General features: G+C 40.0%; 2 protein-coding genes across 2 annotated transcripts in view; both read left to right on the forward strand.

Moving 5' to 3' along the window:
• LOC107696865 (regulating synaptic membrane exocytosis protein 1-like) overlaps positions 1 to 2,268 on the forward strand; it is a 99,177-nt gene extending 96,909 nt beyond the window's left edge. Inside the window, exon 7 of the mRNA XM_016497401.1 lies at positions 2,067 to 2,268. Within this exon, the coding sequence (XP_016352887.1) occupies positions 2,067 to 2,268 (202 nt within the window). The remainder of the gene's footprint in view (positions 1 to 2,066) is intronic.
• Positions 1 to 13,387, forward strand: part of LOC107696866 (bifunctional heparan sulfate N-deacetylase/N-sulfotransferase 2-like) — a 133,724-nt gene that overhangs the window by 116,392 nt on the left and 3,945 nt on the right. The window contains exons 5-11 of the mRNA XM_016497403.1: positions 2,067 to 3,722; positions 8,228 to 8,315; positions 8,967 to 9,121; positions 10,273 to 10,458; positions 11,716 to 11,845; positions 11,960 to 12,083; positions 12,345 to 12,519. Of these exons, the coding sequence (XP_016352889.1) occupies positions 2,703 to 3,722; positions 8,228 to 8,315; positions 8,967 to 9,121; positions 10,273 to 10,458; positions 11,716 to 11,845; positions 11,960 to 12,083; positions 12,345 to 12,519 (1,878 nt within the window). The 5' untranslated portion in view covers positions 2,067 to 2,702. The remainder of the gene's footprint in view (positions 1 to 2,066; positions 3,723 to 8,227; positions 8,316 to 8,966; positions 9,122 to 10,272; positions 10,459 to 11,715; positions 11,846 to 11,959; positions 12,084 to 12,344; positions 12,520 to 13,387) is intronic.

Below are 13,387 nucleotides of genomic sequence, written 5' to 3' on the forward strand. Positions count from 1 at the left end.
TCTCTTTGGATTTGAGACTTTAGTCTTTGCAACTTTACAGATCTTCTTTATGCACCAAGAGCTTGTAACACTTCAAAGAGAAAGGACAAATTGAAATCGCATCATATAACCCCTTTAATATAAACATTTAAATGGTGGCTGTCTTGATGGATTTATTCAAACATAAATTAAACACTGAAGAACAGTAAAAAATTATAATGAATGTTATATGGTGCATATATTAAGCAAAATGCTGCTCTCTACAGTTTATTTTTCTATCTGACTAATGAGTTTATGGTCACCGAATATGTTTTTTCTGAGGTAAATGTGACATTACGTACGTGACATTGTTTACAAGCCGTTATATTGGCGTCTTTGCGCAGCTGAAACACTGATTGAGCGATTACACGAGACAGGATGCGGATTGTAAAGTTGTACTCTTTCTTTTAACTTACCTTCAGATGTTTAGTCATGTTTATTTTGTGCTGAAACTGGTATTAATGTGGAGGAGACGATCAGTTCACGTGCGCCTCGCGCTGCCGCTTTTATTGAACTGAGGTGCTACAGCGATCTGTCACTCCACATTAAACAGTGCCAAAACTGCATTTATTGTTTAAATACTGCAATACAATGGACAGAATTTGAAATCGGAGACTTTGTTTCATATGAAAAGTACCAAAGCACAATGCTTATTGCGATTTATTGGATGGGAAGTACCCTTCAATGTTCCATACATTAACTGAAAACAGGCTAGACTAATCAATTCTTGGGATTTAGGAATCGATATAGTTCCGTAAAAATGAGAATCGATTAATATCGAAATATCGATATTTTTTACCCAGCCCTAGTAATTTTGTCCTGGCTTCAACAACACATGCCATGTAAAACCATTCTGCTCAATGATTTGGGGCTACTGTTCCCTCTCTCTCATTATGTTGCTATACTGTACAGATAATATAATGTTTAAATGGATACACTGACCTGAGTGTATCTTTATGACCTCATGAATTGCAACGTGTTGTGATGGAAACCTGCAGTTTGTGTGCACTTGTGTTTGCTTGTGTGTTTGTTTTGAACTGATGTAGAACTGGCCAGTGAGGTTAGAGTGCTCCCAGGCTAATAGTAACCTAGGTTTCCTTATCAGGATGTGTTCCTCTTTAGGGTTCATTCTGAGGTTGATAAATTTAATGCAGCTGAGCACTTCACCGCCATTCTCCTTTTCTCTTTATAATTATTCTTTGCCTTCTCGCAGACTGGTGAATTACCACATTAAGATTTTCTGCATTTATTATTAGCTATGGAGGGTGGAAGTGAAGGTCTGTTTCTCTTTTCTGGCCTTTTAATTCCTTATGCTTTTTCTGTCATTTCCTTTATTTTTCTTTCTTAGCTTATCATCTGTCCTAGACAAGGTGCCTTTGACCAAAGCACAGGCTATGCTTGTTCATCTGTGGGAAAAACTATCCTTTAAGTGCTAGCCTGATTTATAGTTACAGCATGGCTGGCATTGATCATGTCAGAGACTGATAGCTGGCTGTCAGCTGACAAAGCCTCTCTTGGTGAGGAGAGGAAGGAGAAAATGTGCCTGCGATCCAATGATTTCCATCTCCAGCGTCTTGAAACTTGATCTAAGTATAACTAGCTCTCTTCAATGGGGATTACTTAAGATATTCTCAAGCTGATAAACAGTGCATTCCAATCAAAGTTTTGAATTACCCATCATCTGCCCTCCCATGCTCTAATTAGGTCTATGCAGGTCCAAAGTTCACCTTTTAAACTGTTCCAGTCACTTATCTATAAGGTCAGTGATCTCTCTATCGTACCTGTAATGCTAACCTACTGGAGGACAACGGCTCCAGGACTATTTTAGGAGTCATGAGAAAAAAGAAGACTCCATGGTAATGTAGTGATCCACATCAGCAGTCACACTAATAGCAAAATCACATGGCTGCTTGGAAGAGTGAAGCAACATTTGGTCTAGGCTACGAACACTTCGTCAGATCTGCTTGCTTCCGCCGATTCATGCACTCTTTAAAGGTACTTGATAATGTTTGGACTGATTGCATCTCTCCTCTCTCCTCTCCTTTCAGGCTCTGGCTCTTCCTGCCCAATGGTGAATGTGGTCGTCCATGCTGGGCCTCTACAGGGGCCAGTGTTCGCCATCCCGCCCCAGTGGTGAACACCCTCAGAGCATCCACTGCTGAGGCCAGCGGGGCAAGTGAAGCACTGGCCTTGAAGCTCTCCAGCAAATCCCAAAGAGCCCTTTGCACTGAGAGGCACGTGCTTATTTGAAAGCTCGGCACACAGCAACGCAAAAGTCGGCAGAAAAACAGCTGATCCTTTGCCGAGTAGTGGAGGAGGAGTGTCGAGAGTGATCAAGAAACCCAATCCTCTTATCCCAGGCCCAAGACGCCAGCTGAGAGCGAGTGCACTCCGGGAACGCGTGGTGGGGGTGAAAGAACTGACTGACCTCACTGGAGGACCGGGGCTAGAAGCAGCAATCAAAGCAAAGACACACGTCATAGGCTATGGGGGCCATGGTGACCTAGCATAAATGGCTACTCCTGACCCAAAGCTTGTGCTGGTGTCTGCTGCTCAACCCTTTTCCTTTTTCCTTCTCTTTTCCTCGCTGTTGTCCTCCTCTTGCTGCGATCTCTGTGACGGTCAGGCTCTCAGCCTCCCCTCTGCCCCCCTCTCTTCCCCTGTCCCGTGTTTGTGCTGTGGCCATGGGGCTGTGGAAGTTAGTGCGGGGTGTCAGGCAACTCGAGCTCCACCGCCTTATCCTGGTGCTCATCGTATTTTGCCTGCTCTCCATGGCTTTCCTGGCCTACTTTGTCAGCAACAGCCCTAAAATAAAGGAGGCGCCCCCTATGCCTTTCAGTGACTGTGGTGGGGTTGTCGCGGCCGCAGCAGGAGGGCAACGGGCTCCTCTTTTCCTGCCCCCTTTCACAGTCCGGCAGAGGACGGTTAAAGCAGTGGATAACTCTCGAACAGAGCCTGTGGTGCTGGTCTTTGTAGAAAGCATCTACTCTCAGCTAGGACAAGAGATTGTGGCTATCCTTGAGTCCAGTCGCTTCCGTTACCACACTGAGATTGCACCCAGCAAGGGGGACATGCCTACGTTGATGGAACGTGACATCGCCCGCTACGCCCTGGTCATTTATGAGAACATTCTCAAGTATGTCAACTTGGATGCTTGGAACCGTGACCTGCTGGATAAATATTGTGCTGAATTTGGTGTAGGCATCATCGGCTTCTTCAAAGCCAATGAGAACTCGCTGCTTAGTGCCCAGCTGAAGGGCTTCCCGCTGTTCCTGCACTCTAACCTGGGCCTACGGGACTACCACATCAACCCTGCTGCCCCATTACTGTACATCACCAAACCCAATGAGGTGGAGCAGGGCCCGCTCCCTGGCGATGACTGGACGGTCTTTCAGTCTAACCATAGCACCTACGAGCCCGTGCTCCTGGCTCTCACAAAATCCTCAGAGGCACTGGCCCATTTGGGGCCCCACCGAGCCCTTCATGCCACTGTAGTTCAGGACCTTGGCCTTCACGACGGCATTCAAAGGGTGCTGTTTGGTAACAATATATCGTTTTGGCTGCACAAGTTGATTTTTGTGGATGCCATAGCCTATCTGACAGGGAAAAGACTCTGCCTGTCCTTGGAGAGGCATCTGCTAGTTGACGTGGATGATATATTTGTGGGAAAGGAGGGTACGCGTATGAAGGTGACAGATGTGAAGGTGAGTGTCTTTTCTAACTTGGTACATCCAAAAATGAATATTGTCTTCATTTACTCACCCTCATGGCATTCCAAACCTGTATGACTTTCTTCTGTGATTTAGAACACCATGAGAGTGAGTGAATGATTTTCATTTTCAGAATTGTAATTTTTTTGGGTGATCTAACCCGTTAAAAGTTCTTAGGCTGCTCAGTGTTGTTTACCTGTAAGCATTCACATTGATCTCTCATACTCTTCATCTCAGCCTGTGATGTAACAGGCAAAATTTATGTTCTTAACATAATGTATTGGCTGAGGTAACATGGTACACAAATGATGCTCTGAACACTGTAGTGTCATGGAGACTCAAGGCTAAACAGCTAGTACTCAAAATAATGTACTTGTTAGAGCAAGGGATAATTGCTCTCTTTGGACAATGTGCCTATTAACCTCCTATTTATTAGCATTGTTGCCAAAGGGGCTGATTACAGAGACGTATGAATCCCTCCCAGCACTCATCATCAGAATGAGTAGAAGCTTTCTGCCTCCTACAATATGGAAACCGCAATGCTGCCCGTGGTCTCTACACTTTCAGGAGCCATACATGTGTAGTGTACACTTGCAAAGATAGACATCACCCAGAGGTTGTCCTCTTTGAAGCTAGACAAAGTAAATTAACAGCTCTAATAAGAAATAATAGGGCAATTAATGTCCCATTTGCATTGACAACATGAAGATGTTTCTTCAGCAGAAAAATCTGCCTTGTCTGTCTGCTTACTGAATCAGTCAAGCAGTTAATTAGCTCACCATCAATTATATTTGACAAAGTTAGCAATTGGCAATTTTCAATTTACTTAGCTAAAATGGTGAATGAATAGACATGTGACATCAAAAGAGATGTAAAATATTTCTCTTATATTAGAGGAATAGCTTACACAAGAATACATATTCAGTTATTTATGTGTCATTACTCTGCCTCATGTCATTTCAAACCCATATGACTGACTTTGTGTAACACAAAAGAGAAACAATTACACGGCCACTTTGTTCAGTATAATGAACGTAAAAGCTCCAAAATTACAAATAATTGTAATGTCAAAAAATGATTATTGAAATTACATTTTAGGTAAACTATTCCTTGAATTTACTTTTAAGTCTATCAAGTTAAATAACACAGATGGGAATCATCTAACTGAATAATAATATCTCACCTTTTCGGTTCATCTTGCTTCAGAAATAAGAAAATGCAAATGTATATTTAATATGTTTGTATTATACATTTGTTTAAAATTTGTTGTCTTGTGTAACACCTGAGCGTATCCATCCTGTACCTCGGTATGAAAACCACTGTATACAAGTTAAGCTCAATAGCATCTGTGCCCATGTAATCGGCAACATGCCACAGATGCTGTTGATAGAGCATAACTTGTATTTAGCCCTGAACAGCCCTTAAAACCCAACCTGTTACACAACTGGTGCTATTTATTATTTACTGGAGAAAGCAGGTTTGAAAATGTACGCAGCATCTCATTTCTATATGCTTTCCTTTTACAGTCAGTCTTAATCAAATTGGTTACTGGGGACAATACCTTGGAGCAAGGACACAATTTTTAGTTAATCCATGTTCTTCTTTTTTCCACAAATAGCATAAGTGGTTTGCAGGAATATGCGTGTAACACACAAATTATCCACCCACAGAGCTGTATTTATGTTGTTGTTTTTTGCCAGCTTGGATGGTGATGTATGCCATGCCACCTGGCCTCAAGCTGAACAAGTAGGCTGTAATCACCTCAGCCAGTGGTGCTGCATAGAAAACTCGGACAAACTGTGTCTAATGGTGGACTAATCGCATCTATTCTTACTCCATGTGCTTTTTCAGAACTGAAGCTTATTTATTTCCACCTACTCACTACACATGCATATATGATGTCCATATGTACACAGTTCACTGCTCTATATGTTAATGTGCATACATTGTACTGTATGTATGGGACAACTAGATTATTTCAGCATTTTTAGCTTGTATATTTGTTACAACGTTGGGTTACTTGCAGAATCATGTACAAGGTGAGCCAGTCTTCATTGAAATAGCACAAAAAAATGACACATCGTGATTGTCTTCTTTTTCATTTTGGTGTCTTAATGTGGGTAATATTCCACATATATATCAGCAGATGGAGTTCTGAAGAAAAAAACTCTGGGCATCCTAAATAAAATTCTATTGTGAATTATGGAGTGCCGCTTAAGAATAACAAGAATTAATTATTAATTTGTTAAATAATCAACTGTATTTAATTTTTAATTAAATATAAAATGTAAATTAAAAATGTTTCAAATTTACAAATAAATAGACATTAAAAATAGTTCCCGTTTAAAAATGTACTTTTAATTGCTTCAGACCCTGATTGCTGCTATATAATAAGAGTAATGTGTAGTTGTATTGTGTACTTGACAATGTTGTCTTGATTTTCACAGTTGTGAACTTGAGCTATTTGACAGTCCAGCTGTACATCAGCCTCGTTCAGACTGTCTGAAATCCGATCATGTTTAGCCTGAACGGCAATGAACTACATGAAATCTGATTTTTGCAAATCCATTTCGAGCTACATTCATATGTGGTTTGAAATCCTATTCAAATCGCATCCCTGGAAATCCGTTTCAGTCTGACCGGTCAGATCAGATTTAGCGTATCTTTTTCACGTTCTCATGCCACGTAAAACATAAACACATCAGACGTTTTTGTACATGCTGAACATCTTTGCAGAAACAAAGATGTGTTGTTGCGAAGTGCAAGTCAAGTAGAAAAAGACAATATACTTCTAGTATAAGCACCTCTTTGAGTTTTGAAAGTAGCGGAGACGGCAGCACGGAATAAAGTCGCACATTCCAGCTTCCTGCATTTCTGCCGCTGCCTCATAAAATGAAATATAATCCAGCGCGATGGCAACATGTTGTCATGTCGTAAGACAACATCTGTATTGCAAACTCTATTGCTGGTGTTGCTGTTTGAAGCATAGGCATAACAACGCAAAGGCATTGCCATAGAAACCAATGCAGGTGTCAAGAAAACGAAAGAGCGCTACGGGACACACAAATTGAATTTGATCAGTTTGCGATACACAGTGTGGACAGTCAATCAATTAGATTGGATTCCAATCGGATAAGAACAAAAATACAAAATTTGGACTGACAGTCTGAGCAAGGCTTTAGAGACTTCATGTGACCATTGAGTGTCAGCTGTATGGGGAGAAGAGATTATCTGTAAGGGAATGACAGTTTTGCCCATCTCTGTTGTCCAAATGTGATGCCTTTGCCGGATGTGACATTGGACTGGCTTTGCTGTGCATCTGGTTACTCTATCCGCAGGAGCTGAATCTTGTCTTAGCAACCATTTTGAACTCTAGTCTGTTAGGTTAAGAGATAATCAGATGGGCTATGGGAAGAAAATAAGATTCAGGTATGAAAATGTTTCTGTAGTGTTGCTGCAGTTCTGAGCCAAGTCTGTTGTGACAGCAAAGGTCAGTGGTGACAAAAGCTGTTTTCTGAGAGTTTCTCTTACTCTGTCATAACTCATTGAACAAAGTTATTGATTGTGAAAAGAAACATTTTTTTTTTTTTAATGGGTAGCATCTTTTTTTCTTTTTCAAACTAACTCTTCTTTTATCAACCTGTCAAAGATGATTCACACTACTGAATCTGTCCACCCTGGACATCACCATGCAATCTTGGATGGCTCGCAGATTGCCATAAAAACAGCAGGATTATGCTGAGCAAACACACTCAAGGCAGAACAAATATTGGATACACTCATACTCCGGGACACTGGCGGCTCTTAAAGATGCCATCTCTTCATTGCGAAGCAGCAGCCTTCTCTCCACAGCAGCACGGCTTGATTTGTGATACTGCTGCAACTATCGGCTTGGCTTTGTGTTAGATTTGTGCGGGAAGCGACACTATCTCTCCCCGCCGTCTGATTTGTGCTGGAACAGCGCTGTAATTTGCTTATACCCCCGTATCACTCTCAGGGTTTAAAGGGCTTGATGGCAGGCTCATTTTGTATTTCAAGCCTCACAGGGCCGTCATTAGCTAGATGTGCGCAGTGATGCTAAGTTATGAAATGTGTTCATTTCGCAAGGATGAGTTTAGATTGATGTTAAGGCTTTATTCGGCGCATCTGACCTGCCCGTGGGTAGAGGAGATTTGAATGCAAATGTATATATATTTCACATCCCACTCAGTCTGTCGATCTGGCCGATGGCCTGAAAGTTCTTCTTTTCTTCAAAGGGCTGAATTGGCACCACACTGACATCTATTGGTGACTTTAACTCATACATTTATTAATGTGAATGCCTAAGGTACTGGAGAGATTCGTTTAACACCACACTAGTTGTTTTTGCCTTCAAGCACAGCTCAGAGTAAAGTCAAATGTTGTTGTTTTTGTTCTTGGCATATTGCTAATCTTATTCAGATTTTAGGCAGGACTTTGATATTGTGTTATTAAAGTGATAGCTTTTCTTCCATTTCAAGGCTTTGCTCAGCACACAGAATAAACTGCAGACACTAGTTCCCAACTTCACCTTCAATCTTGGCTTCTCCGGGAAGTTCTACCATGCAGGTACTTTTTTCCCTTTTCTTGTTGTCTTTTAAGAGACTTTGGCATTTGTTTAAACCTCAGGAGAAATCAGACGTTTTTTTTTGTCTTAAATCTGATTCTTGTTAAACCAACAAATATGAATCTTGTTAAACCAACAAAAAAGATATTTATGGTCAGATCTATTTTCTGTTGTTGTTCAGAATGAAGTCACTTTTGCTAGCCATGTCCACAATAGTTGCAATGCAAAATTTGACATCTGTAAGATTTATTTATTTATTTTTTAATTTAATTTGATTTTTTTAAGAAACATGCTCACCAAGTCTGCCTTTATTTTTCTATTTTAATAGATGTTAAAATTTCATTTTTTCTTCAAATAAAATTTTTATTATGTGATGGCAAAGCTGAATTTTCAGCATCATTGCTCCAGTCTTCAGTGTCTCATGATCCTTCAGAAACCATTCTAAAATGCGGATTTGGTGCTGAAGAAACATTGCTTATCAATGTTTAAAATAGTTTTACTGCTTAATATTTTTGTGTAAAATGTGATACGTTTTTGGTCAGGATTCTTTGATGATACAAAGTTCAAACTAACAAACAGATTTTTCTTATGCTCTTTTAGACCCAGATGTCTTTACTGTTAAACTTCAGCAGTATGTATATGTGTTTTTGCAGGTACAGAGGAGGAGGATGAAGGCGACGACATGCTGTTGCAGCACCGGCATGAGTTCTGGTGGTTTCCACACATGTGGAGTCACATGCAACCACACCTTTTCCACAATGTCAGCGTGTTGGCAGAGCAGATGAGACTCAACATGCAGTTTGCACAGGTTTGTTGGTGAAATTATCTTAATTATCTTAAAGCTGAACTGTTTGATTTGTGTGACACTAATTGCACCAAACAGAATTGCAAACCTAATATTACCAAACACTCCACTCGTCTACTATTGTTCGGCCACACAGGTTATTCCGCCCCTATTGGCACTCCATTGGTTGAATGTCTTGAAAGTGTTTACACTCTTCAACCAACTTACAAAAGATTTACATATTCTTTAAATATTAAACTTGGATAAGCAAATGCATATGGAATATATTTTCCATATTCGTTTTTTCCTTACGTTTGTTGTGTTGCGACAGGGGAGCTCGCTTTGTTCCTTCGTCATTGTGTTACTATTTACAGCCATTATTGCTGCTGTCGCAGAGGTGCGAGAATCGATTCTCTGCCCGCCAGCTTTATCTCATGTTGGTATTTCATTATAGATTTGTATTAGCACTTTTTCATTGGATCGGTAGGATTCTCTTTGACCTTGACTCGGTGTGCATCCGCCGAGGAGATTGTGAATTTGGCCTGTTGAAACGAGCCCGCCCCGGTGTAATGATGGTCATTGGAGTGGGATATGGACCGCCGGCAGACGGACAGCGAGAGGGAGTGCACCGTGAATACTAACCAGCCCTTTCCTCCTCTCGTTAATCCTTCTGTCACATCCTGTCTTTAGAGCAGACACTGACATATGCCTTCTCCTGCACTCTGCTCAATGGAGAAGACACAGCTTCTTCATCAAGGTTTAATGAGCCTGCAAAGGGCCGTCCTTAACCGGGGCTTGTGGATCTCACAGTTTGTGCTCACACACATGAGCGAGAAGGAACTCACACGTGGAGCTCTTAAATTGGCACCTTGGACTTGAAGTAAAGCCCTTTGCTCATCTGAGGATGTGTTTGTCTACCACCCTCCTGTGGCGTTAGAAATAACTACGCCTCTTGACACACAGTTGTTTTTTTCTTCTGCAGAGAAGCATAATCAAAAGCTTCTCTCTCACGCACACCCTGATTACATTTCTTGTTAACGGCATCTCTAATGCATCTCGTATCGACTTTTCGTTCGCCCCATAAGACTTGGCAGTGTAATTGCGGGTGAATTTCATGTGTTGAGTAGCTGTGTGATTGATCATCATGAGCGTTCGTTTGTGTCTTGCCATTGCAGGAACACGGTATTCCCACAGACATGGGGTACGCTGTGGCCCCCCACCATTCAGGGGTGTATCCTGTACACAGCCAGCTGTACGAGGCCTGGAAAAGCGTATGGGGGATCACAGTTACCAGCACAGAAGAATATCCACACCTTAGACCAGCACGCCATCGCAGGGGCTTCATACATCGTGGCATAAAGGTAAAACATTGCCACTTCACTGTAAAGCTTGATAATCTTATACAGAAAAACATGAAAGAATCAGTGTAAATTATTATTTTTTTTTACAATTTATTCAGTATTCATTCACAACATAGTTTGTTTACATCTTAATTTTTCCCATTAAATTCCTTTTTATGAAGTAGGTTCTGTCAGGAGATTAAAATAATTTTAATTCATTTAATCTTGATTGATACTGCATTACTGCAGTTAGATCAAAAATACAGTAATATTGTGAAATATTATTGGAATTTAAAAAAAACTGTTTTCTATTTTAGTACATTTTAAAATAAAAAATAAAAATGTATTCCTGTGATGGCAAAGTTATTTTCAGCAGCCATTACTCTAGTGTCCCATGATCCTTCAGAAATCATCCTGATATGCTGATTTGGTGATCAAGTAACATTTCTTTTTATTATCAATGTTGCAAACAGTTGTGCTGCTTAATATTTTTGTGGAAGCCATGATACTTTTTTTTAGGATTCTTGAATAGGAAGTTTACAAGAACAGTTGTTGTTGTTTTTTTTTATTGAATTTTTTTGTAACATTATAAATTGACTTTACAGTCACTTTTGATCAATTTAATGCATCCTTGCAGAATTAAAGTATTAATTTCTTTTTTTTAAATCTTGCTGATCCTAAACGTTTGAGCAGTAATGTGTCTGTGATTAATTTTTCACATTGCGTTTGGTGTGAAAGGGCCTTTATTAATAAAACACAAGCAGAATGATTTTCTGTGTAAATCTTACATTATTCAATTCAGTTCAACAGTGTATCCAATAATGATTTAACAAATAATATAGAGATTCGTTTTGCTTGTGTTTTATTAATTAGACCCAGTGTTTTCAAATCCAAGAAAAATAATGCAAAATTATGTTATTGTAGCCTAAGCTCAATTGCGCCCACCATGATGAGATTAAAAGACTAATGGCTTGTTTTGGTTTCATTCCTTCTAATACATTCGGCTTGGAGTACGTCTGTGCAATGGCTGAAGCTGAATTGAATGCTGTCTGTACAGGTCTCTCACCTTCTTCTGTCTGCAGGTGGAGATTAATTCTATTTATTATATATATATATTATTATTAATATATTTTTAATATATAATTATATTTTAATTATATTTATAGATTAATAATATTATCAATTATATTCTAATAATTAAAAATGAATTCATCTCCTAATGAATGGATGGAAAATTTATGTGAATTCATTCATCAAATAAAATATGAAATGCAAAAACATGGGAATGGTGTCTTCTTTTCATCCATTCAGAACCCCTGTCATGACAAGAGACATAAAGACATCTGGTCCAAAGAGAAGACCTGTGATAGGCTGCCCAAATTTCTGGTTATTGGCCCACAGAAAACAGGTGAGTCCTGGTATTTCCATACTCAAACCTTAAATCTTACTTAGGGTAACCGAATAAATTACCCAAAATGCAGCCTTAGAGATTGCGTTTGATATTGTTTATTTCTGACCACAGGTACCTCAGCTTTGCACTCCTTCCTGACCCTTCACCCCGCCATCACCAGCAACTTCCCCAGCCCAGTCACCTTTGAGGAGATCCAGTTCTTTAACGGGCCGAATTACCACGATGGCATTGACTGGTAATATACACAGCACAGCTTTTTCACTCCCAGCCAGTGTAGCAGACACAAGTCATTAGTCATAATAAGTTTGTTTCTATCACCCCTCCACTTTATTATATCTGTAAGACTGTCTAGGTTTCATATTGAAATTTTAATAGATCCATCACTTTTAATAGTGAGATGATGTTACAGTGTCCTGTAATAGAATACAAAATAAAATCATTTATTGTTGCCTCTTGTAGCATATTTGTTGTTATTGCGTGTCTTAATCTCTTGCAGGTACATGGACTTCTTTCCCTTCCCCTCGAACGTCAGCACAGACTTCATGTTTGAGAAAAGTGCCAACTACTTTGATACAGAGGTGGTTCCAAAGAGGGCTGCCGCCTTACTGCCCAGAGCCAAGATCTTAGCATTGCTTATCAACCCAGTCGACAGAGCCTACTCTTGGTATCAGGTACTCTACAACAGCTTTCTCTCATTCTCCCTCCCTCTTTCTCTCATGTTGTGTGGTCTGTTTTCTGTAATAGATGTAATATTCCAGCAGTAGTAATCATTTAAAGGTCTTGTTAGAATTTTTTTTTAAAGGGGTCATATGATGCGATTTCAAGTTTTCCTTTCTCTTTGGAGTGTTACAAGCTGTTCGTGTCTTCTATAATGAGTACCCTGGAGGCTCTCGCGAGCTGGACAAGAGCATACGTGGAGGAGAACTCTTCCTCACCATCCTCCTAAACCCTGTGAGCTGCATTTGTGCTGTTTTCCCCTCGGTGTTTGTGCTTGTGTGTGTGTTGAGTGAATGGGAGGGAGTATATTTTTCTTTGTGTGTGTTTGTTTATATTTCCCAAAGCCTTAAGCAGTGACAGAGTCCTGCCCTTGCACTCTATGCTTTTGTTTGTGTCCAGCCCTATCGCCTGAAGTGTTTACTAGTGCAGCAGCTGAAAAAATAAACTAGATTATGATCTTCAAAATGAAAATATGAGATGTTTCCAAAGCTTTCCTTAAAAAGAAACAAAATAAAGTTATATGTAAATAACACTGTCCCCACCCTCAGATCAGCATCTTCATGACACACCTGTCTAACTATGGAAATGATCGGCTCGGCCTCTACACCTTTGAGTCTCTGGTGAAATTTGTACAGTGCTGGACCAACCTACAGCTACAGACTCTACCTCCTATGGAACTAGCCGAGAAATACTTCCAGATCTTTCCAGAAGAGATGGACCCCCTATGGCAGGTATAATAAAGGCAAATATTTGTGATTATAATCACAATTATAATAGTTGTATTAATAAATATTTATTTATGCATCTATATGCATATATATA

The sequence above is a fragment of the Sinocyclocheilus anshuiensis genome, unplaced genomic scaffold (genome assembly GCF_001515605.1).
Source record: "Sinocyclocheilus anshuiensis isolate Anshui unplaced genomic scaffold, SAMN03320099.WGS_v1.1 scaffold1224, whole genome shotgun sequence".
NCBI lineage: Eukaryota > Metazoa > Chordata > Actinopteri > Cypriniformes > Cyprinidae > Sinocyclocheilus > Sinocyclocheilus anshuiensis.